Consider the following 22,438-nt stretch of genomic DNA (forward strand, 5'->3'; position numbering starts at 1 on the left):
GGTGTATGGGCTTGGGGCTCTGGAAAGAGGTTCTTTCATTTCCCAAGAAGTGAAAAGAAATGGCTGCAACTTCAAACCCTGGAAATTTGGTGCAAATGGCCTGGCCTCTTGGCCACTTGGAGAAGCTCTTCCTCTCGGTCCAAGGTCACCTTTGACTCTGAGTTTTGACTCGATGGCGTTGCTGAGGTGGAGGAATTTCTATAGCAGGAAGGGTGAGAAATAGTCCTCTGAAATAGAGAAAACCCTGCCAGGTGGCCTTTGCTCGGCAGGGAGTGGCTTGAGACAATATGCAGGTGGGACCCCGGGTCCTGAGAGTGGGGGCTTCTTCACGTTTCTTGGCCACCTCCTCTCTGCTGACACTGGCCCTCTGGATGGTCTCTCACAGAATTTCCGGATGCTCATGGCCAGCACCTCGGCCTGCTACAAGCTCTTCCGAGAGAAGCAGAAGGAGGGCCATGGGGAGGCCATCATGTTCAAAGGTGAGTGCCCGCAGGGCCTTTGCAGGGAGCAGGGAGCTGAGCCCCCAGAGGGACCCTTGGGAGGACAGGGCAGATGAGTGCCTTGTCCCTGAACACCCAGCTCCACTTCCTGGACATCCGGCCTGCTCCAGGGCTGTGAGGTCACCGTGTTGGGAAGCAGCCCTGGACTCTGTGACCCTCGCTGTGGCCCACGGGGCCATCGAGCTGCCCACTGCCCCTTATGATCATCAACAGTGCGTAGTGCTTCTTTGGGACCTAGTGTATACTTCAAATGGCACCAGACCCCAAGGAGAGTTAAATGGTTCAAAATTGACGCGCAATCTGTGTTCAAGGATCTTGTGTTTTCGGAAGGGAGATAGAGAAGAATATACATAATGCACTTGAGGGGTAGGAAGAAAAGTGGGAGTCGACAGACGTGACGTACAGTCAGACATCATCACCGTCAGTCCCGGAGTGAGAAATCATCTGCTTAATTTAGACATCCACATAACTGGGATAGACAGACTGGGATGAGCTTTGCTCTTAAATTAATCATGGAAAGAGACAAAGCTGATCAGGTGCAGACAGTGAGCCAGGTTAGAGAGGCCATGACAATTTCTTATGTGTTCTTCCTACATTCCCTTTTGACACTTTTCAGGTTGGCACCTCTAATCCACCTGCTCCCAGAAGTCTGCATCCCTAAGGCTGGTTGATACTTACATATATTACCACCCTCCATGTCTAAAGGCAGTATTCCTGATAGTGACTGGTGTCTGGGATGGACAAGACCAACTTAAGACCACTGTCATTTTTTAATTCCTACTGATAGGAAATTTTTTTTTAGATTGGCAGGCATGAGTCTTGACTTTCTGGAGGCTTCTTTCTATATTAACCCCTCAAAGCTACCCATAAGGATATAGGAACTATTATCTTTGTACAAATAGGTCCAAGGGGTGGTGTGGAGACAGCTCAGGTACAGGGTGCAACAGCACCGATCTCTTTGCCACTAACAAGCTACAAGACCAGGAAACACAGTGGACCAGCATCAGGCAGGGAAAAAAAGAGTTAATAGCTTAGGCTCTGGAATCAGACTGCCTGGTCTGCTTACGGGCTCTGCCACTAGCTGTAAGACCTTGGACGAGTCATGTAACTTCTCTGTGCCTCCATTTCTTCATCTTTAATGCTGGAAGCTACCTTATAGAAATGTGGGGAGGATTATTGAGTTAATCCATGTAAATATCTAGAAGACTACCTGCCACATAGCAGGCGCTCCATGAGCATTAGGTATCACTAATCAAGCCAGAAGCCACGTGGGCCATCATGATGGAATAGGAGGCAGATGCAGGCATAGACCAGGACAAGGGCCAAGCATGAGGCAGGTATGGAAAACAGGAAGGGTGACACCCCTTGGCATCCTGCTTCTGCCACACTCCCTCTGGTCTGCTGCTCATCCTTAGAAGCAGGCTTCTTGTGCCACCCTACCCTCTGGCCAGAGAGAGAACAAGACAGCTGCCACCCCTTCCCTGGCCCAGGTGACATGGCCAACCCTGGGGAAAGGAGTTACCCCAGGGGTTGCCCTCCTGTGCCCCAGCCTGTCCCAGCCCCTCTCCCTCATCCTAAGAGTTAGCCCAGAAGCTGGGGGCCTCGGCAAAGGGGAGCGCCCCGGCTGGACACCTAAAGCTAGACTGTCCCCTGTCCTCTGACCCCCACAGGCTTGGGCGGGATGAGCAGCAAGCGAATCACCATCAACAAGATTCTGTCCAATGAGAGCCTCGTGCAGGAGAACCAGTACTTCCAGGTGAGGGTGGGGCAGGGGCCCGTGGGAGGGACACGGCTATGACCAATGGCACCTGTCACATCCTTGGGGCTTCCATAGGGAATGGCCAAGGATTCAGGGCACATGACAGAGGGAAGGGCCTCAACAAGCATTCGGTCCAGCCTTCCTGGTTTACGCCTCTAAACTGGTGGCTGAATGGGGTGACAAAGCTGGGATGTGCAGGTCAGTGGAGGCTAGAAGCAGACAGGAGACCTGGGAAGGAAGGTTTATCAGGCAGTACTAAAGAACCAAGGGCTCTGTAAGGCTAGAGCCCACAGCATTGGGGGGAGACCCACACTCATTAAAATATGATGAAAACTACAGACCTGCTCTCCAGAAAATTTCATATGTAAACACATGCCATGAATTTTTATTTGTTTTAGGGGATCAGAGATACCTGAAGTTTTCTATCTATGGATGGATCCCACCTTTTGAGTCCCTAAATCTCAAAGATTGTATCCAGAGGTAGATACCAGTCAAAAGGGTCATATTTAGTTGAATTAGATCTCTCTTTATTTGCATGGGTATATTTATTTATTTATTTATTTATTTATTTATTTATTTATTTATTTAGCTGCTTTGGATCTTTGTTGCAGCACGCGGGGTTTCTCTAGCTGCGGCGAGCGGGGGCTACTCTTCGTCGTGGTGCGTGGGCTTCTCACTGCAGTGGCTTCTCTTGTTGCAGAGCACGGGCTCTAGGTGCACGGGCTTCAGTAGTTGTGGCACTCAGGCTCAGTAGTTGTGGCGCACGGGCTTAGTTGCTCCGTGGCATGGGGGATCTTCCTGGACCAGGGCTCGAACCCATGTCCCCTGAATTGGCAGGCAGATTCTCAACCACTGTGCCACCGAGGAAGCCCTGCATGGGCATATTTAGAGTATCAAGTTTAAATTTAAAAACTCAAACTGATTTTTTTAAATGGCTTAATTGACTCATATGAGTAGAAAGTCCAGCAGTGGTATGGATTTCAGGCACAGGTTGATCAGGGCTCCAGCTCCATTTCTCTGCACTTCTTGGGCTCTACAGGTGCCCTCATGACAGGAGTATAGCTGCAACAGTTCACGGTCTCACATCCATCCAGCACACCATCCACAAAGAGGGAGGTCTGTGCCCCCAACAATTAAACAAAAGCTTTGCATTTCACTCTGATTGTGCCAACCTGAACCAATTATTGTAGCCAGGGGAATTCCATATACTGATTCCCTTAATCCTGGTTTATTGCCCATCCTTGAACCAATCACTGGAGCAAAGAGGCAGGGGCAAGGGTCCACTAATTAGCTGTCACCAGGAGGGCAAGGTGTAGTCAACCCAACCCAATAACTGGCTGCTACATTTCAGGGGGAGGAGTGGAGTGGATGCTGTAGAAGCAACTGCAGAGTTTCCCAAAGTTCACATAATGCCTCACTGGCTATTTGAAAGTTGACTTTTTTGTAACTCCCCTCCGTGGACCTTTTTTGTCATCGGGTAGATCTCAGGTCAAATCATGTCCCCTCGTTTTGGCAGTTGGACCTTGGGCAACTCACTAAGGACTCTACATTTTGGGTAGAGTCTCTAATAAGGGGCTAATAATAGTGTCTACCTCATGAGGTTGAGGCTTGAATAAGTAATGTATGTAAAGCACTTAGAACAGTACACTTAGGGTTCTTGTACATATTAGTTTTAATTATTATTAATCAAAATCATTGTCACTGTTATTCTCACCACACGGGACAGCCTAAAGATTCAATGAGATACTGCATAGCAAGCACTTAGCACAGGGTCTGGCTTGTAGTAGGTGGTGCTCAGTAAATGAGCCCTCACTAGTGTTATTTCTGTGGTTTTCTAGTATTATTTCTGTAATCTTCTCTCTCGTTCTCTTTATTACTACCATTACTGGTGGGAGGGGCGCCAGAGAGGACGGCGCGTGCTGGAGTGCCGGGGTGAGGTTGACACTCTCCCTGGAGTGCCGGGTCCCCTGCAGGCAGGGGTGAGGTTGACAAAGATGGCAGGGGTGTCCCCTCACTCGCCTGCCCTCCCTTCTTCCCCGTCGCCCAGCGCTGCTTGGACTGGAACCGCGACATCCTCAAGAAGGAGCTGGGGCTGACGGAGCAGGACATCATCGACCTGCCTGCCCTCTTCAAGATGGACGAGAGCCGCCAGGCCAGAGCCTTCTTCCCAAACATGGTGAGGCGCTCTGGACCCCAAACCTCATCCAGGCCAGTCAGGGGCAGCCAGATCCAGAGGGACCCCTCGGCTGAGGCTGTCCAATCAGGAGGCCCGGGTCCCAGTCCTGGCTGATTTGCTGTGTGGCCTCCCACCCACCCCAGGCACTCGCCCTCTCTGGGCCTCATTCCCTTCTGGGGTGATATCCTTATTCTAGCTGCCCCCTGGGGTCCTGGGGGATCCTTTAACAGATTGGAGAGTGTTTTGTAAATTAAAAAGCCTTTTATAGACAGGAGGGATTCTTGTTATCATAGAGGAGAGTCTTCTATGTGACAGAAGGAGGTTAGAACACACATACACACACACATAGATACATATATACACACATACACACACATGAAAACACACATAGACGCATGCATGCAATGCACACGCTGATGTGTACATATATAGCCGCATGCACATGCATGGACATACACATAATACAGGGGTGGGTTGCCTGGTTTTCCACTCAGCTCTGCCATGTATGAGTTGCTTAGCACCCCCGAGCCTCAGTTCCTCATCTGTAAAATGGGGATAATCACAATCCCCACTTCATAGGGTTGTTGGGAAGGTTCAGTGAGCTTAGAACAGGGCGGGGCGTAGTAGGTGCTCACTAAACGGGGCTGTGGCCCCTGCCTCCCTGTTGCAGGTGAACATGATTGTGCTCAACAAGGACCTGGGCATCCCCAAGCCATTCGGGCCCCAGGTTGAGGAGGTGTGCTGCCTGGAGACACATGTGCGCTCCCTGCTGGAGCCCCTGGGCCTCTGCTGCACCTTCGTGGATGACATCTCCGCCTACCACAAATTTCTGGGGGAGGTGCACTGCGGCACCAACGTGCGCAGGAAGCCCTTCACCTTCAAGTGGTGGCACATGGTGCCCTGACCTGCAGGGGGCTGTTGTGTGCCTGTCACAGCCCATCAGCAACCAGTGTTGAGGCTGGACCAACGCTTGTGGTTTTTATTATGATTGCAAAATGCCCTTCAGCAATAACTATCAGGAAACTTGGGGGGAAACGTTTATTACTTTTCGTTTGATTTTTACTTACAGGTCCTGGCACAACTGGGGCCACACAGTGAGGTCATGGGGAGAGAGAGAGAGAACCCACGGAACTGGGGTTCTGCTTTTATGGGAGTTGAGGGTGAGGGCCTAGGATTTCGAGGGCTCACTCTTTATTGGTGAATTTAAAGCATAAGAGTGGGAATTTAAAGCGAGGAAAGAGGAAAAAAGGCAGGTGGCCCAAATGGTCAGTTATCAAAAGCAATCAAGATCTCTAAAAGAAAGGAGCCTCGGTGGGGGGAGGCGGCCTGGCTCTTCACCCAGTTGTGTGGCTGGCAACGTGTTTACTCAAGATCGCCGTGTTTGAAGTGGCTGCTCAGCAAGCAAAGCTGAGTCAGGCACTCGTATCAGGAGAAGGAGAAAATCTGACTGTCAGGGTTCACACTACAGGGGCCTGGGCACCTCCCTCCTTCCCTGAGTTCTCCAGACTCTTCGCACCCCCAGAGGATTCCCCTTCCTGACGTGCACTGGAGGCCGCCATTGAGGGGCCTTCAGGAAGTGGGAGGGGATTTGAGATATCTGCGCCTTGCCTTCCCTCCGAAGGGCCTCAGGGTCCACGAAGTCACCCCCTGAGCCTCCATGCTGTCCTTCCTGAAAAAAGCTGGACATTTGGCCAGTGTCTGTATAGCCCTGACGTGAAAAACAAAGCAAAACAAAAACCGCTTTACCCAAACCCTTCCCCAAAGAATCTTTAGTCTCTTGTCCAAAATTGAATGAGGGGAGAAGGGAAGGAGGTTCTGGGATGACCAGTTGTCCCTGTAGCCATGCCTTGTGGGTCAAGGTAGATGGCATGGAAAGGGATTCTGGAACCCCAGGTGTACCTTGAACTGTCATCATCCTTTGAAATTCACCTCCCTTGGCCACCTGGACACCCCCAATTATTCATTGCTTAACAGCCTCTGTCAGATCCCCTTGGCTTTCCCTCTGCAGTGTAGACACCGTTGGCCAGCCTCCTTAGACTTAGATTCCCTGAGGGGCCAGTAATTGAGCTTAGAACCTTCCCTGGAAGTGGATTTTATCAGAGCAGCCTTCTCTGTTTACAAGATTCTTATGCTTCTTCTTTCTCATGGACCCAGGCTCTCCCAGATGCTTGGGGGTTTCTCCCCACACCAGCATCCTTGTGGCCTGAGAGTTCACTGTATAAAGATGCCCCAGGGTGAGCCATATCCATCTTATCTTGCTGGGTTCTTGATTCTCTGGCCAGTCCCTGACCTCCCTCCTCTCACAGCCTCCACTTCCTGTTCCAATGCCGTCTCTCCAGACAGCTAGACAAGGACTTCCTCCCCACCAGCCAGGCTCAGACCTTCCCCCAGGACACAATTAAAGACCTGCCCCTCCTCTCCAGACCTCAGATCCAACACATAAAGACCCTGTCCTAACCTCCAGCCTGAACAGCCAGTTTTGGGCCAGCTGCTGGCCTTAGAGACGGATTGATTATCCCATTGAAGTTTCTCAGTGCATTTGCTGAAGACCCTCTAATTTGGACATAATCGGATTCATTCTCTGGCTCCAACTGAAAAGACTCAGTTTCAGCTAAAAAAAATTCCTTTAAGGCCAGCTGATTCAGGAGAATAAGTGAATTATAATTCCACTTTGAGGGTTAGAGAGGAACTGATATATAACCAATGAAAAGGTTGTAAATTTGTATTCTTGGAGAATGGGATTTTCTTCTTGGATTATTCACTCATTCAACAAACATATATTGTATGCCTCCTAAGTGCCAGGCACAGTGGTGGGCCCCAAGGACATAGTGTTTAGTAGCAAACTGCATCTGGCCCCTGCCTCATGGAGCCGGTCAGTTCCCAACCTGAGATGCCCACACTTAAATGGCCAGCATTTGCCCTTTCAGTGGTGTGCTCTATAGCTCTATTCGCTATATTCAGGAAATGCACAGGACACAGAGCTTCCAGGAGTTGGGTCTTCTTTAAACAGGCCTCCTTCCCATCCAGCTGGGCCAGTACCACCTAACAGATCAGACCCCAGGGCCTTCAGAAGCTGTTGTCCCCTGCTTTGGGGACAGTGACTCCTGCCTTTGGGAGCCAAAGCCCCAGATCTCTCCAACCCCAGAGCTGAAGACACCAAGTGCCTATTTGTGGATGTTTATCTGGAGACTTAGACTTTGGGGTGTGTGTGTGTGTGTGTGTGTGTGTTTGGTTAATGTGGGTTTTGGGGCTTTCTTTCATTTTTTTCTAGTCTGCCTTAAAGGGAAGTGAGTGCTTCCCAGGTGGAGACAGTGTGTGTTTCTAGATTTTTCTAAGGCTCTCCCCATCAATAAGTCAGTAACTTCTGATGATTCTGGAGCCCCCAGGACTCACTCATTCCCATCTTGCTTGCCCACTCGTGTGACTACCCTTGGCGTGGACATCTCCCCCAGTCCCCCCTGGACTCATCACTCTTCCCCACCCACCACTTTCTATAAATGTAGACCTAGAATACACTTCTGTGTTGCAAAACTCAGCTAAGTTCCTGTTTCAATCTTTATTTTGAAATATTTTGTATAAGAGAGCAGGGGGTATCATGAAGATGGCAAGAAGTGGGGCACAGTTTCAGCTTTCTGGACAAGACGCCATGCTGGAGATCAAAAGATGTTTGGGGAAGAACCTGAGTAAACAGCAAGAAAATAAACGGTCAGAGGGGAAGTCATGTGGCTGTTGGTGTGATGTTCATGGTTGCTTCACGGCCACGGCCTGGAAGGAGGCAGGCCATACGCAGGCCCTCTCCTGGTCCTCCAGCCCCTGCCCTTCTGCACACAGGGTCAGGGCTCTCAGCAAGGGTATCTCAAGGGTTTGGAATCCCACACGCATTCAGTAGGTGTGTATCAAATGGCCACCACCCAAGGTCAAGACCAACACCCACAATAAAGTCTGACAGTGTTTCTGGTGGGGCTCCCCAAAAGCAGACCCTGAGGTGAGCATTTGGGAACAAGTGACTTATTAAGGAAGAGCCTCCAGGAGAAACCAGGGAGTGGAGGGAACAGGACCAGGAACGGGAAGAAGCCAAGAGTGTGATTTCAGATGTAGCCTCAGCCTGGTCACAGGAGAGCTCTAGGGCATAAGTGGCAGCTCAGTTGTTCCATCTGGAGGCCAAGTTTCGTGTACCTACACGAGTCGGTCATTAGCTAAGGGGACTTTGGCTCTCCGAACAGGCAGGGGGGCACCCGTAGCCCACGGGCAATCATCCACCTGTAGTTTTGTTTTTTGTTTTGGTTTTTGCCACACCATATGGCTTGCAGGATCTTAGTTCCCTGATCAAAGATTGAACCCGCGCCCTTGGCGGCAGTGATAGTGCAGAGTCCTAACCACTGGACCACCAGGGAATTCCCCACAGCTGTAGTTTTTAGCAGCAGAGTCACAAGAGCTGGGGAATGGGCCAGAAAAGGATCTGGGCAGAGCACCGACTGTGTCCACTGCTCTGAGTAATATCATGTTCTCATAATATATCAATATATATCACAATATATATCATAATATCAATTCCATAATAATATGGAATTGTTGCACGTGGGTATTTATGATTTGACCCATGGTATAAAATCCATACAACATAGCCACGATCTAACAAGGTCTTTGTGAACAAACCCCCGAGGCTCTAAAATAGAACCACCTAGTTGGTTGCTACACCTAGAAGCCACTTCCAAGCACTTTGGAATGCACCTGGGGGGTTCTTACCCCTCAGCCCCATCTTAGGTTTCTGGACAGAGGTTCTGACGCAGCCATTTTCAAAGGCCACTGCAAAATGAAAATCACTAGTTCTCTTATTCCTGGACTCAGCCCGTGGGTCCAGCCCTCTGAGGTCATTCTTCCCTTTTATACCCAACTAATGTGGCCCAAGCCAATCTTCTATGGGGTTTTCCTGACGCACCTATTTCTGAGACTCCCCAAGGGATGCTGGTGTGTTAAACCCATCCTGCTGGTGTTTTCACATCTTGGCCACTCACTCACCTCAGGATTGCTGAAAGTCACCCTGAGAAGTCTAGAACAGCACCTTCCAATAGAAATACAATGCAAGGGGCTTCCTTGGTGGCACAGTGGTTAAGAACCCGCCTGCCAGTGCAGGGGACACGGGTTCAAGCCCTGGTCCAGGAAGATCCCACATGCCGTGGAGCAACAAACCCCATGCGCCACAACTACTGAGCCTGCGCTCTAGAGCCCGCGAGCCACAACTACTGAGCCCACGTGCCACAACTACTGAAGCCCACACACCTAGAGCCCGTGCACTGCAACAAGAGAAGCCACCGCAATGAGAAGCCAGCACACCGCAATGAAGAGTAGTCCCTGCTCGCTGCAACTAGAGAAAGCCCGTGCGCAGCAATGAAGACCCAACACAGCCATAAATAAATAAATAAATAAATAAATTTGTAAAACAAAACAAGAGTTCCCAGAGAGCTCCCCATCCCCTTAAAAAAAAGAAAAGAAAAGAAAAGAAAAGAAATAAAATGCAAGCCCCAGATGTAATTTAAATTTCCTGGTAGCCACATTTTAAAAAGTGAAAAACAGGTTAAGTTAATTTAATAATGTCTTCTTTATTGCAGTATATCCAAATTATCATTTCAACAGGTAACCAAAATTTTTAAATATTAATGAAATAGTTCACGTTCTCTTTTTTGGTAGTAAGTCTTTGAAAGCTGATATGTTTTGTACTTATATCACATCTCTCTTAAGACTAGCCACATTTTAAGTGTTCAATAGCCACAAGCGGCTACCATATTGGAAGGCGCAGTTGTAGAATCCTCTCTACCAGGCTGAGTCCCAGTTATAGAAATAGGTACATTCCTTAAATCCCCAGAATCCAGCTAGGCCAACTGCAATGCTAACAAAAGTTGATTGTGGGTTTTTTTGTTTTTGTTTTTGGCTGCACCACATAGCTTGCGGGATCTTAGTTCCCCGACCAGCGATCGAACCCGCGCCCTCAGCAGTGAAAGTGCAGAGTAGTCCTATCCACTGGACTGCCAGGGAATTCCTAAAAGTTGATTGTTATAATACCAGAGAGAGAGACAGAAGATAGACATCGGCCCTCCCTGGCCCTGGTGTACAGAGCCTTGTCCCTTCAGAAGGTCCTCTTGCCTGAACCGTGGCTGCTTCCACGTTACCAGTACTGAGCTCTCTCTTGGCAAGGGGAGTGCCTTTGGCCAAGTCCCCTCTGCCCACTTTAGGAAGCGAACCCCCACCAGCCCCTTGGAAAGGGAAAACATAACTCCCACACCTCTAGCCTCTTTTCCCTCATCATTCCCTGGGATACAACTTGATTCTGCATTTTAATGTAAGATGTCTTTGGTTCCCAGGTGAGGGGAGTTGGGGTCCCCATTATCTCAGCCCCTTCATTCCAGATAGGATCTGATCCAGACCCTGACACAGCCAAAAGCCTGTGGGAGTGGGATCCCTCCCCCCTAAACAAAAGAGCAGCCAGGGATGAACTCTGCCTGCCCAGTGGGACTTATCCAGGATCCTTGCCCAAGTGGCATCAGCTCCAGGGGACTGACGACAATGTTATTGGTAACTCAATATAGTGCGGTGACACCACATGGCAGCATGTGGAATCTTTCCTCTAGCTGGACTACCACAAAAAGACATGTCCAGGCAGAAAGCTCAGCTCTGCAGCCTTGTCTCAAGCCTGGCTGATGTGGCAATCTGGTTTTTTACCTATGCCTCACCCCCCAGCCACCTGGGCTCCGGTTCAGCCCTGATTTCTGAGAAAGCAAAGGCCTGGTCTCCAGCTAGTCTCTAAGCAAACTACCCAGTTCAGTTTGCTTTTGCCTCAGCCCCTCACGGTCTGCAAGCTAAGGCTCACTTTATCACAGTCATGGGTAAACCCCATGATGACCCTTTAAGGACAGTCTCTGACCGGCATTCTAGGGCCCTACTCACACACTTCTCTGCCACTGAAGTGTTAAAAGATACCTTTAAAAGGACTGCTTTGTTTTCCTCCGATGGCAATTCCTGGCACATAGTCAGTGCTCAGCAAATATGTTTTGAATAAAACAATGAAACGCCTGTTCAGCTAGGCAATGGAAGCAGAAATAGCCCAATCAGATGAGGTAATAATAGCCACCATTTCTCAAACACTGACTACCTGCCAGGCACCTGCCAGGTTGAACTATATGAAATGCCATTTTTAAAGGTCACAAGGGTCAAATAGAGATGATTTCATATGGTTCAGCCTAATAGTTTACATTCATCATCTCATCTAATTCTCACAACAAAGCTATGAGAATTATCCCCATTTTATAGATGAGGAAACTGAGGCTCAGAGAGGAAGTGACTTGCTCCAGTTTACACAGCAGGAAGCAGCAGAACCTGGATTTGTACCCAAGTGGTCTGATTCCAGAGCTCACCCACTGAACCCCTGCTCTTGACTACCTCACCTTAGGAACAACTTTCTAACCCAAGTTCAATGAGTCATCATTCTTTTCTTCATAAATGTTGCCTCTGCACTTGTCATTTTTTAGCATACTAGATGAACTATTTCGAATCTTATAACGAGAACACCTGCTACCTGCAAGCAAGTGTCTGGAGATTATAGGATTCCTATAAACCCTTCAAAGGCAATAGAGCCCAAAGTGAAATAACTTCTACATAATACAGAATATGCTCTCAAGTCGTCCGCTCGGAGTCAGATGACATCTCAAAATCATGAAATGTAAATCATATTCATTCATCCACCCATTCATTCTTTTTTGTTAATATTACTGTAAGCATCTATTGTGTGTAAAACTAGAGTGATCATATAATTTTTCATCTAAACCAGAATAAAAGGGGGCACTACTAATAATTCTACCAGTTTAACAGATGAAAACTGGAACCATGCTGAGCAAACCAGGATGTCTCTTCTCCCTGAAAACCCTGTGTCTGAGACATGATCTCATCCCTCAAGGAACTGAGAGAGTCAGGGAGACAGGAGAACAAAGAGGCAAACAGATGGAATAGACATTTGATAAATATTTGCTGAATGGAGGAATGAATAAGGCACAAAAGCTGTGGAATCATACATACACGCGTGCACACACGTGCATACACATACACACAATTATTTCCAACTAGGGGAGTGACCAAGGGTGGCCTTGGTGTTCATCTGGGCTAGACTGTTGAATGAACGCAGGAACGCATGACTGGGCAGAGAAGGGAGGAAAGGCTGCCAAGCTGAGCAAGGATACAAAGGGGTGTATGTATATGACAAGCTTGAGAAATGATGATCATAGATAATGGCAAAGATATGGACTGAAGTCATACTGGAAATACTAGGTTTTGAGCAATGGAAACCCCCTGAAGGTTTGGGCTGCTGCAGTCACATGACCAATCCTGTATTTTAGAAAGAGGACAGTAACATATATTTCTTTGTTGCTATTAAGAAACTACCTGAGGAGGGATTTCCCTGGTGGTGCAGTGGTTAAGATTCCGTGCTCCCAATACAGAGGGCGCAGGTTTGATTCCTGGCCAGGGAACTAGATCCCACATGCATGTGCAACTAAGAGTTCGCATGCCACAACTAAGGAGCCCGCCTGCCACAACTAAATAAATAAGTAAATAAATAAAATATTTTTTAAAAATACACATAACATAAAATTTAAAAAAAAAAGAAACTACCTGAGGAATGATCAAACCATGGTACATCCCATTTATATATTTTGCAGCATGTAAGATGAAATAGATCTATGTGTACTGACATGGAAAGAGCTCCAAGACAGAGCACTTGATGTTGGTATAAAAAAAAAAAAAGTCAAGCAAAGCCATGGATTTCTATAGAAACATATATGTGTATACACATGCAAAGAAAAAGGTATGGGAGAAATCCCATGAAACTGACAATAGTAATCACCTCTGGGAAAAGAAGCGTGACCGAGGGGATTTAAAATTTATCTGTGTTGCTTGAAATTTTTACACAGTGAGAATTTAATTACATATGTACTTTTAAATAAGTTTTTAAAGCTGCCTGAAACCCTTGACATCTTATTTATGCTGAAGTCTTTCCATCCTGATTAGCATAATCTCTTCCTCCTAATAATTCACAGTTCTCTTTTACCTTTTTTCTCCCCCCAGCTGGGCTTCCCACCACCAGTTGAAAATTGATAGCTCCTTACAGATACTAATTCATTTTCTCCTCCTCCCTGTAAGATGACTATGATTTTTTTCCCCCGTTTTACACAATAGGAAACTAAGGCACAGAGAGGTTAAGTAACTTGCTGAAGGTCACGTAATAAATGGCTGTCCTCTCTCAGCCCCGGGTCGCCGCAGCCTCAGCCGCTTTCGGGCCTAGCAGCCTGAAGAAAAAAAAGAGAAAAGGATTTAAAAAAAAAAAAAAACCCAGAAACACTTTAAAAATCTTAAGAAAAAAAGGACTTCCCTTGTGGCACAGTGGTTAAGAATACGCCTTTCAATGCAGGGAACACAGGTTCGAGCCCTGGTCCGGGAAGATCCCACATGCCGCGGAGCAACTAAGCCCGTGCGCCACAACTACTGAGCCCATGTGACGCAACTACTGAAGCCCGTGCACCTAGAGCCCGTGCTCCACAACAAGAGAAGCCACCGCAATGAGAAGCCCACGCATCGCAACCAGAGAAGCCCGCGCGCAGCTATGAAGACCCACCACAACCAAAAATAAATAAATAAAAAATTTGTTTTAATCTTAAAAGAAAAGAAAGAAAGGAAAAAAAAGAGCGAATCCTCCTCGGAGGACCCGCGGGGCAGTCACTTTTGCACGCTTCCGGCCTGCCCGCCGCCGCCGCCGCCGCACCTAGGCGTCCGTCGGTCCCCGTCCGTCGGTGCAGTGGTGAGCCGCTTGCGTGCCCGTGTTCACGCGCCTCCGCCCGCCGCCCCGCCGCGCAGCGTGGCAGCCCCGCGCCTGCCGCCCTCGCCCCCAGCGCGCCGGTCTCCGCGCTCCACGTGTCCGCGCAGCCCTTCTCCTGCCCGGCGTGGCAGGCGGCTGCGCGCTCCAGCCGCCCCGCGCTTGCCCAGTGGGCACCGACAAGTATTTGGTTTCCCTCTTCCCCCGGCTGCTGTAATCTTAAACCGCCGGGAGCCCGAGGCCTATATTTATAGAGAAACGCACGTTCCGGTGGCCACCGTGGGCACCACGGGGTTACCTCTGGAAGAATTTTTGTAATTTGGAGGACAGTCCCCGTTTTAATTTTTTTCATTTTTTGAAATTGGTAGCTTCCAGACCAGGGCAGCTGAAAATTACAAACTCCCAGGGAGGGCCATATTGTTTTTGAGAGCCTTTTGAATTGTATTTATTTATTTATTTTTGGCTGTGTTGGGTCTTCGTTTCTGCGCGAGGGCTTTCTCTAGTTGCAGAGAGCGGGGGCCACTCTTCATTGCGGTGCGCGGGCCTCTCACTATCAGGGCCTCTCTTGCTGCGGAGCACAGGTTCTAGACGCGCAGGATCAGTGGTTGTGGCTCACAGGCCCAGCTGCTCCGCGGCATGTGGGACCCTCCCAGACCAGGGCTCGAACCCGTGTGCCCTGCATTGACAGGCAGATTCTCAACCACTGCGCCACCAGGGAAGCCCTGTTTTTGAGAGCCTTTTGTCTGCGGTTTGGCAGTCTCGTCCGAGCCGTCCCCGGACTCCTCTCCGGCCCTCCCCTCGGAGCCGACTCCAGCTTCTCTGAGCGTCACTGCCACCTGTGAGCCGCGGCACCGGCCACGCCTCGGAGGGGAGCCCCCTTTGTCCTGTGTGGTCCCTGTAAGAAGTCCTCCTGGCGGGGCTCAGGGTGGTGGGGAGATGAACGCTGCGGCCAGCAGCTACCCCATGGCCTCCCTGTACGTGGGTGACCTGTACTCGGACGTCACCGAGGCCATGCTGAACGAAAAGTTCAGTCCTGCAGGGCCTGTGCTGTCCATCTGGGTCTGCCACGATATGCTCACCCACCACTTCCTGGGTTATGCCTACATCAACTTCCAGCAGACAGCTTTCGCGGAGCGGGCCTTGGATACCATGAACTTTGATGTGATTAAGGGAAAGCCAATCCATATCATGTGAGCTCAGAGGGATCCCTCTTTGAGAAAAGTTGGTGTGGGAAATACCTTCATCAAGGACCTGGACAAATCTATAGATAACAAGGCACTGTATGATACTTTTTCTGCTTTTGGAAACATTGTCCTGCAAGGCAGTGTGTGATGAGAACGGCTCTAAGAGTTATGCCTTTGTCCACTTTGAGACCCAGGAGGCTGCCGACAAGGTCATCGAGAGGATGAACGGCATGCTCCTCAATGACCGCAGAGTGTTTGTGGGCAGATTCAAGTATCGAAAAGAGTGGGAAGCTGAGCTTGGAGCCAAAGCCAAGGAATTCACCAATGTTTATATCAAAAACTTTGGGGAAGAGGTGGATGATGAGAGTCTGAAAGAGCTATTCAGCCAGTTTGGTAAGACTCTAAGTGTCAAGGTGATGAGAGATCCTAGTGGGAAATCCAAAGGCTTTGGCTTTGTGAGTTACAAAAAACACAAGGATGCCAATAAGGCCGTGGAAGAGATGAATGGAAAAGAAATCAGTGGGAAAGTCATTTTCGTCGGCCATGCACAGAAGAAAGCGGAACGGCAGGCCGAGTTAAAGCGAAAATTTGAACAGCTGAAACAGGAGAGAATTAGTCGCTGTCAGGAGGTGAATCTCTACATTAAGAACTTGGATGACACCATTGATGATGAGAAGTTAAGTTAAGGAAAAAGTTCTGTCCTTTTGGATCAATCAGCAGTGCTAAGGTGACGCTGGAGGATGGGAGAAGCAAAGGGTTTGCCTTTGTCTGCTTCTCATCCCCTGAAGAGGCAACCAAAGCAGTCACGGAGATGAACGGACGCATCATGGGCTTCAAGCCACTGTATGTCGCCCTGGCCCAGAGAAAGGAAGAGAGAAAGGCTCAGCTGACCAACCAGTATATGCAGCGGGTGGCCAGGCTGAGAGCAGTCCCCGCCAATGCCATCTTAAATCATTTCCAGCAGCTGGGGGCTACTTTGTGCCAGCAGTTGCACAGGCCCAGGGAAGACCTCCGTATTACCTAACCAGTTAGCACAGATGAGGCCTAATCCACGCCGCAGCAAGGGGGGAGACCTCAAGGCTTCCAAGGAATGCCAAGTGCTATACGCCAGTCTGGGTCTCGTCCAGCTCTTCGCCATCTGGCTCCAACTGGTAATGCTCTGGCCTCTCGCGGCCTCCCTACTACCGCTCAGAGAGTCGGATCTGAGTGCCCAGACCGCTTGGCTATGGACTTTGGTGGGGCTGGTGCCGCCCAGCAAGGGCCGACTGACAGCTGCCAGTCTGGAGGTGTTTCTGCAGCTGTGCAGAACCTAGCGCTTCGTGCTGCTGTTGCTGTCACTGCTCCTCGGGCTGTTGCACCTTACAAATACGCCTCCGGTGTCCGCAGCCCTCACCCTGCCATCCGACCCCTGCAGGCACCCCAGCCTGCGGTCCATGTGCAGGGGCAGGAGCCGCTGACCGCCGCCATGCTGGCCGCAGCACCCACCCAGGAACAGAAGCAGATGCTGGGTGAACGTTTGTTCCTGCTCATCCAGACGATGCACTCAAACCTGGCCGGGAAGATTACGGGGATGCTGCTGGAGATTGACAGCTCGGAGCTGCTGCACATGCTGGAGTCCCCCGAGTCTCTCCGCTCCCACGTGGAGGAAGCTGTGGCGGTCCTACAGGCTCATCATGCCAAGAAAGAAGGTGCCCAGAAGGTGGGCGCTGTCGCTGCTGCTGCCTCTTAGACAAGGACAAAACGATTCACAAGCCAAATAAGCCCTCATGGAATTCAGCCCAAGGTTTGAAGACTTCCTAGCTTGTCCTATGGACTTCAACACCAAGAACCACAAATTGCAAATTTAATAGGTCATTTTGTATCAAAAGGTCAATTATGACGTGCCTAGAATTTTTCAATTAAAAGAATATATTCTCTGGGTTCTGATATGGCCCAGACAATGTTAACTTTTTTTTTTCTATTGTGAGTTTTGATTTTTTCCCCCCAGAAATTGGTTTTATTTGACGTACCCAAGTCTTAAGTTTCTCAATAAAGAAAAAAATCTCCATAATAAATAAATAAATAAATAAAAATAAATGGCTGATATAACAGGATCTGAACCTCCCAAAGGACTGCATACTTAACCATTCCATCTCCCTGCCTCTCTGGAAAGTCAACTTGCTTTTAATATTCTGTATCCCTCTGACTTCTTTTGCTTTCACTGAGTCGATATCTAGCCATTACAAATGAAATTTAACCACCATTCCCTTTTTGCATTTCATTTACATTGTTCTGTCTCTGATACAAAGGGGTGTTCAAAATTCAGATTCAGCTGGAAAGGGAGTTTTATCACATACTGTGTTTAAAAAGCACACACCCACACACGAGAGGACCAAATTAACTGCTAATTTGAGAGTATGCTGGTGATGTGGCAGGCAGATGAGAGCGAGACAGAGGTTAGCAGTGTGGGTGAGCTCTAATTTGTTTGTGTGTGTGTGGTGCTATAGGGTCCACCAACGTGGCAGTCCCCAGAAGGCCTCAGGCCACTTGCTAAGTCCCAGCAGCTGAGCTGACTTCAGCTGTGTGAAACGCAGCCCCGTCTGGAATGGGGGTGGCTTGTGACTTTTTTGCTCCGGGAGTTCATAGAGACTGCTCATGAAACTGGAGAAGTTTGTAGCATATGATTGTCCCCATCCCACTCAGACAGAATATTTTGAGAAGTCTAATTATATAGTGAGGGTGGAAGGGAGAAGGTTTAGATAAGCCCTTTCTAAGGGCAGGTTGGAAAGGGCTGGTAGGGAGCCCTGGGCAGTTCTGCAAGGCAGGGGCGCCCTCTGCAGGTAAACCAGAGGGGCTGCAACCACTGTGTTCCCATGGGCCTTGGGGGCATGTCCATAGCCCAGCCATCCCCCTAACAGAAGATGCTCACCTCCTAGCTGTGTGACTTAGGGTGAGTTGTTGACCCTCTCTGAGGCTCAGTTGCTTCAACTGTAAAGGACAAAAACCCCTACCTCGTGAAGTTGCTGTAATGATCAGAGAGAGAAAATGCACCCAAACTGCTCTGCAGAGGGCCTGGTACGCAGTAAGTCTTCCAAATGTGGCAGCTACTACCAGCAGAGGCAGTAGCAGCAACAGCCCCATTATCACTGTCACTGGCATCTTGAACAATAGTAAAGATGACGACGGAGTGATCTAGCAGAGGGAGAAGGGCTTCTCTGAGAGCAAGCACAGGCAGGGCTGGGGCAGGGGCTGGAGGAAATCGGGGCCAGGCAGCCCGAAAGCATTTTGATTTACCAACTATGTCTATTCCAATTCTGGGAGACAGTTTTCGCCTCCTCTTCTCCCTAGAGCCCCACGGTGCCGAATTACTCTGCTCCCTGGAAGCAAAATACCCCAGGCAGAGAGCTGGGATATACTTGGAGGAGCCCAGATGTTTGCAAATCTCACAGTGGTGGTGGACCTGCTCACACTGATCCACAGAAGGGACTCTTTCCACAGCTGAAGGGAAGGAAGGAGTCCCTTCTGTCTAACTTTGTCTCCTACCGTGACTCAGCCCCCAGCCTCTCTGTAAGGGTGTCCTGCTTTCCCCCTCCCTCCACCTCCCCACCTCCCCCCACCCCCCCATAGATCAGAGGGCTGGACCAGGTGGAGGCCTGGGCTGTGATCACCACCATCCCTTTCCTCCACCATTCCTGCCCACCCAGGCTCACTCCTTCCTTCACTCTGGTCCCTGCAAAAGCACCCAACCCTCTTGACGTATCCTAAAAGGTCTCTAATGCTAACTACAGGGAAACAAACGGGTTAGCAAGACGAAGACAAGATGGAGAAGTTACTGAAAATAAGTAAAGGAAGAGTAGTCTCTGGTCTTCACCAGGACAAAAAGGAACCAGGCTGATTGCTCCCAGTTCCCCTGACTGACTCAGTTCTCTGGTTTTTCTTGGAGAATACTTCCTTTACTTAAAATTTTGATGTTTTGCTCATCATGAATTTTTTTGCATTTTTTAATAGTGCACTAAAATATTACTTATCTTAACGAACCGAGTTTTTTGACCATCTTAAATTCCATGCACTCACCTTGCACTAGTCCTGGCCCAGAGATTAAAGCTGCCTGGGTCTCCACTGGGCTCCCTTCTCCCCACACAACCCACCCTTAACCCCATCTCTCTTTTCACCTTCTACAAGGAACAGGGACAGCTTATTCTTTGTTTTTATTGACTCCTTCCTTCAACCAATATTGACTACATACCTACTATGTGCTAGGTCCCAAGCCAAGCACTTTGGAGACAAAGACGAATTTGTTCATTCATTAAATGTTTTTTGGCCACCTTCTGGGTGCCCGGTCACTGTGCCAGGCTCTGGGGACACAACAGTGAACAAGATAGACATAGTTCTTGACCTCTGGTGTGAGAAGTTCAGATGATAAATATATTCGTAAAGAATTAAAAACAAACTTGCAGATAGCAATAAGTTCTACAAGGAAAATAAAGTGAATAGGCCATGCCCTCAAAATGCCCACAGTCTGGGGAGACACACATATAAATGGGTAATTGTTAAACCAGGTGTTATGTACATGGATGGCAGATGCAGAGGATGTTTCGATGGAGGTGGTCAAGGGGTGATTTCCTAGGGAGGAGAAAGTTGGAGCTGAATCTTAAATGGTGAGGAATTGGCCACGTAGAAAAGGAGGAAATGGCACCCCAGATCCCATTATGGAAGTGAGCAAAGGCTTGGAGGTGAGGAACAAGGAGGGGAACAGAGCTGGTTTTATCACAGGGAGAGATGAGACAGGAGGGGCCAGTCTTGGAGGCCACTGGGACCCCAGGTGGAAATGCTCAGAAGATGGCTGGAAACGAGAGAGGGTCAGCCAGAGAGATGGAAGACGATGGCCCATTAGTCGAAGGCAAATAAATTCTGAATTTTGGATGAGAAGGCCCCTGAGTCCCAGCACAGTGATCTATTGGGGTGGAGTGAGTTTTTCTCAGAGACAAAAATCTCCCAGGCTATAAAATCATCAGGTATTTTCCCCCCTAAATTCAACCTTCCTTAGCCCTCTGCCTGGAGGGAATCCAGTCTGGTTGCCCTAAATGACAAGACACTCAAAACATAGTTGAGTGTACAAATGACAATTGATTCTATGCTTTTTGGTTTTAATTTTTAATTTCCAGCCCTTGGAGAAGAAAGAGGTCCTGAAGCAAGATCCCCACCCATAATTGTTCAGCTTTCTCATTATCCAAAGACTGAAGTCTGTAAAATGGAGTTAGTTATGCCAGCCCCAAAAAAAGTTGTTATGAGGACTAAAGGAGACTGCTTATGTAAACACATTAGTGAGTGATTGAAGTTCAGAATAAACATAAAGCCTCTAGCTAACCGGCGAAAAGCAGTACTTCACTAGCTAGACAAGTGGAAACAAACCAAATAACTTTGGGTCTTATCACAGACACCTTGGGAAGATACGTCAGGAGCAGGCCATGAAAATCTCTAAGTCCTCCTGTAGCTGTGCCTTTCTGGAATCCCAAAGTTCAGGGCGGAGGTACAGCTGCTCAGGAATTTATTTCTCCATAAATTTGAGCTCCCCAAATCCCCATGAAGCCCAGGAATGATGTGACTACAGGGCGCGTGGGCCCATTGGCACCAAGAGCACCTCCATAAATCAAGGTCTCACTCCCGCTGGCCTCAGACTGCTTTTTCCAAGGTGACTGGACAAAGTAAAAGGGTAGTCACTAACCTAGGAGTGGCATCTGCCTTTGAGAAGAAAGAACCCTGCAAATGCCTACAGGACCAATTCTCTAGAAACACATCCCTCAGAAGGAGAGGTCACTCTTCCTTCACCTCAGAAGGTAATGCAACCAGGAGGACTTCAAGGGAGAGTGATAATCTTCCCATGAGTTCATCCACTTTGGGTAGCCCCTTGAGGCAGACTTGGAGGAGCCCTATTCCAGTGCAGGGTCAGCCCCAGTGAAAAGTCAAGGTGACCACAGCCCTGTCACCAGTTACCCCTAGGGCAGCCGCCCAAGGCAGCCCCACAAGGCAGCCATGTGAATCACAGAATCTTAAATCAGCTGGCACAACACCCTGATGATACAGGCAAGGGAACTATAGGCCAGAGATGGGGAGGGACTAGTCCAAGGTCACACAGTCTCCAGGGGAAGATTCAAGGTTAGACCCAGGGGTCCTGGATGTTTCTTGTGGCCTCACTACACACCTCCTCTAATGAGACCACATGGCAGTTCTAGCCCAGGACTCCAGAAACTAAGCCTCATCCACCAATTCATTTGGCCACCTTAATTTCTCCAGTAGCATCTAAATTATGCGAGTGTGGAAGCCAAAGAATATAAAAAGGTGCCTTTCACAAGGGTAGGGGATTAAGAAGTACAAACTACTAAGAAAAATAAACAAGCTACAAGGATATATAGTACAATACAGGGAATATACCCAATATTTTATAATAACTATAAATAGAGCATAATCTTTAAATTTTGTGAATCACGTCATACACCTGAAACCTATAAAATATTATACATAAACTATAACCTCAATTTTTTTTTTTCTTTTGACAATGCCACGCAGCCTGCAGGATCTCAGTTCCCTGATCAGGGACTGAACCCTGGCCTCCGCAGTGAAAGTGCCGAATCCTAACCACTAGGCCACCAGGGAACTCCCTCAATGTTTTAAAAAGGTGCCTTTCAGGGACTTCCCTGGTGGTCCAGTGGTTAAGACTTCACGCTCCCAATGCAGGAGGCCCAGGTTTGATCCCTGGTCAGGGAACTAGATCCTGCATGCCACAACTAAAGATCTCCCGTGCGGCAAAGAAAATCCTGCATGCGGCAATGAAGATCCCATGTGCCGCAACTAAGACCTGGCGCAGCCAAATAAATTAAAAAATATATTTTAAAAATATATATAAAAAAATAAAAAGGTACCTTTCTTGGACATCCCTGGTGGCGCAGTGGTTAAGACTCCACCTGCCAATACAGGGAACACGGG

The 22,438-nt window shown here is 48.7% G+C and overlaps 1 protein-coding gene and 1 pseudogene across 2 annotated transcripts in view; both read left to right on the forward strand.

Moving 5' to 3' along the window:
• PADI2 (peptidyl arginine deiminase 2) overlaps positions 1-5,476 on the forward strand; it is a 46,858-nt gene extending 41,382 nt beyond the window's left edge. Inside the window, exons 13-16 of the mRNA XM_082477609.1 lie at positions 386-479; positions 2,171-2,256; positions 4,307-4,435; positions 5,106-5,476. Of these exons, the coding sequence (XP_082333735.1) occupies positions 386-479; positions 2,171-2,256; positions 4,307-4,435; positions 5,106-5,339 (543 nt within the window). The 3' untranslated portion in view covers positions 5,340-5,476. The remainder of the gene's footprint in view (positions 1-385; positions 480-2,170; positions 2,257-4,306; positions 4,436-5,105) is intronic.
• Positions 5,477-15,095: 9,619 nt separating this feature from the next.
• Positions 15,096-18,998, forward strand: LOC309663560 (polyadenylate-binding protein 4 pseudogene; annotated as a pseudogene). The gene has a single exon. The product of its transcript is annotated as a polyadenylate-binding protein 4 pseudogene (transcript).
• The last annotated feature ends 3,440 nt before the right edge of the window (positions 18,999-22,438 follow it).

The sequence above is a fragment of the Balaenoptera physalus genome, assembly GCF_965194825.1.
Source record: "Balaenoptera physalus genome assembly, chromosome: 1".
Classification (NCBI taxonomy): Eukaryota; Metazoa; Chordata; class Mammalia; order Artiodactyla; family Balaenopteridae; genus Balaenoptera; species Balaenoptera physalus.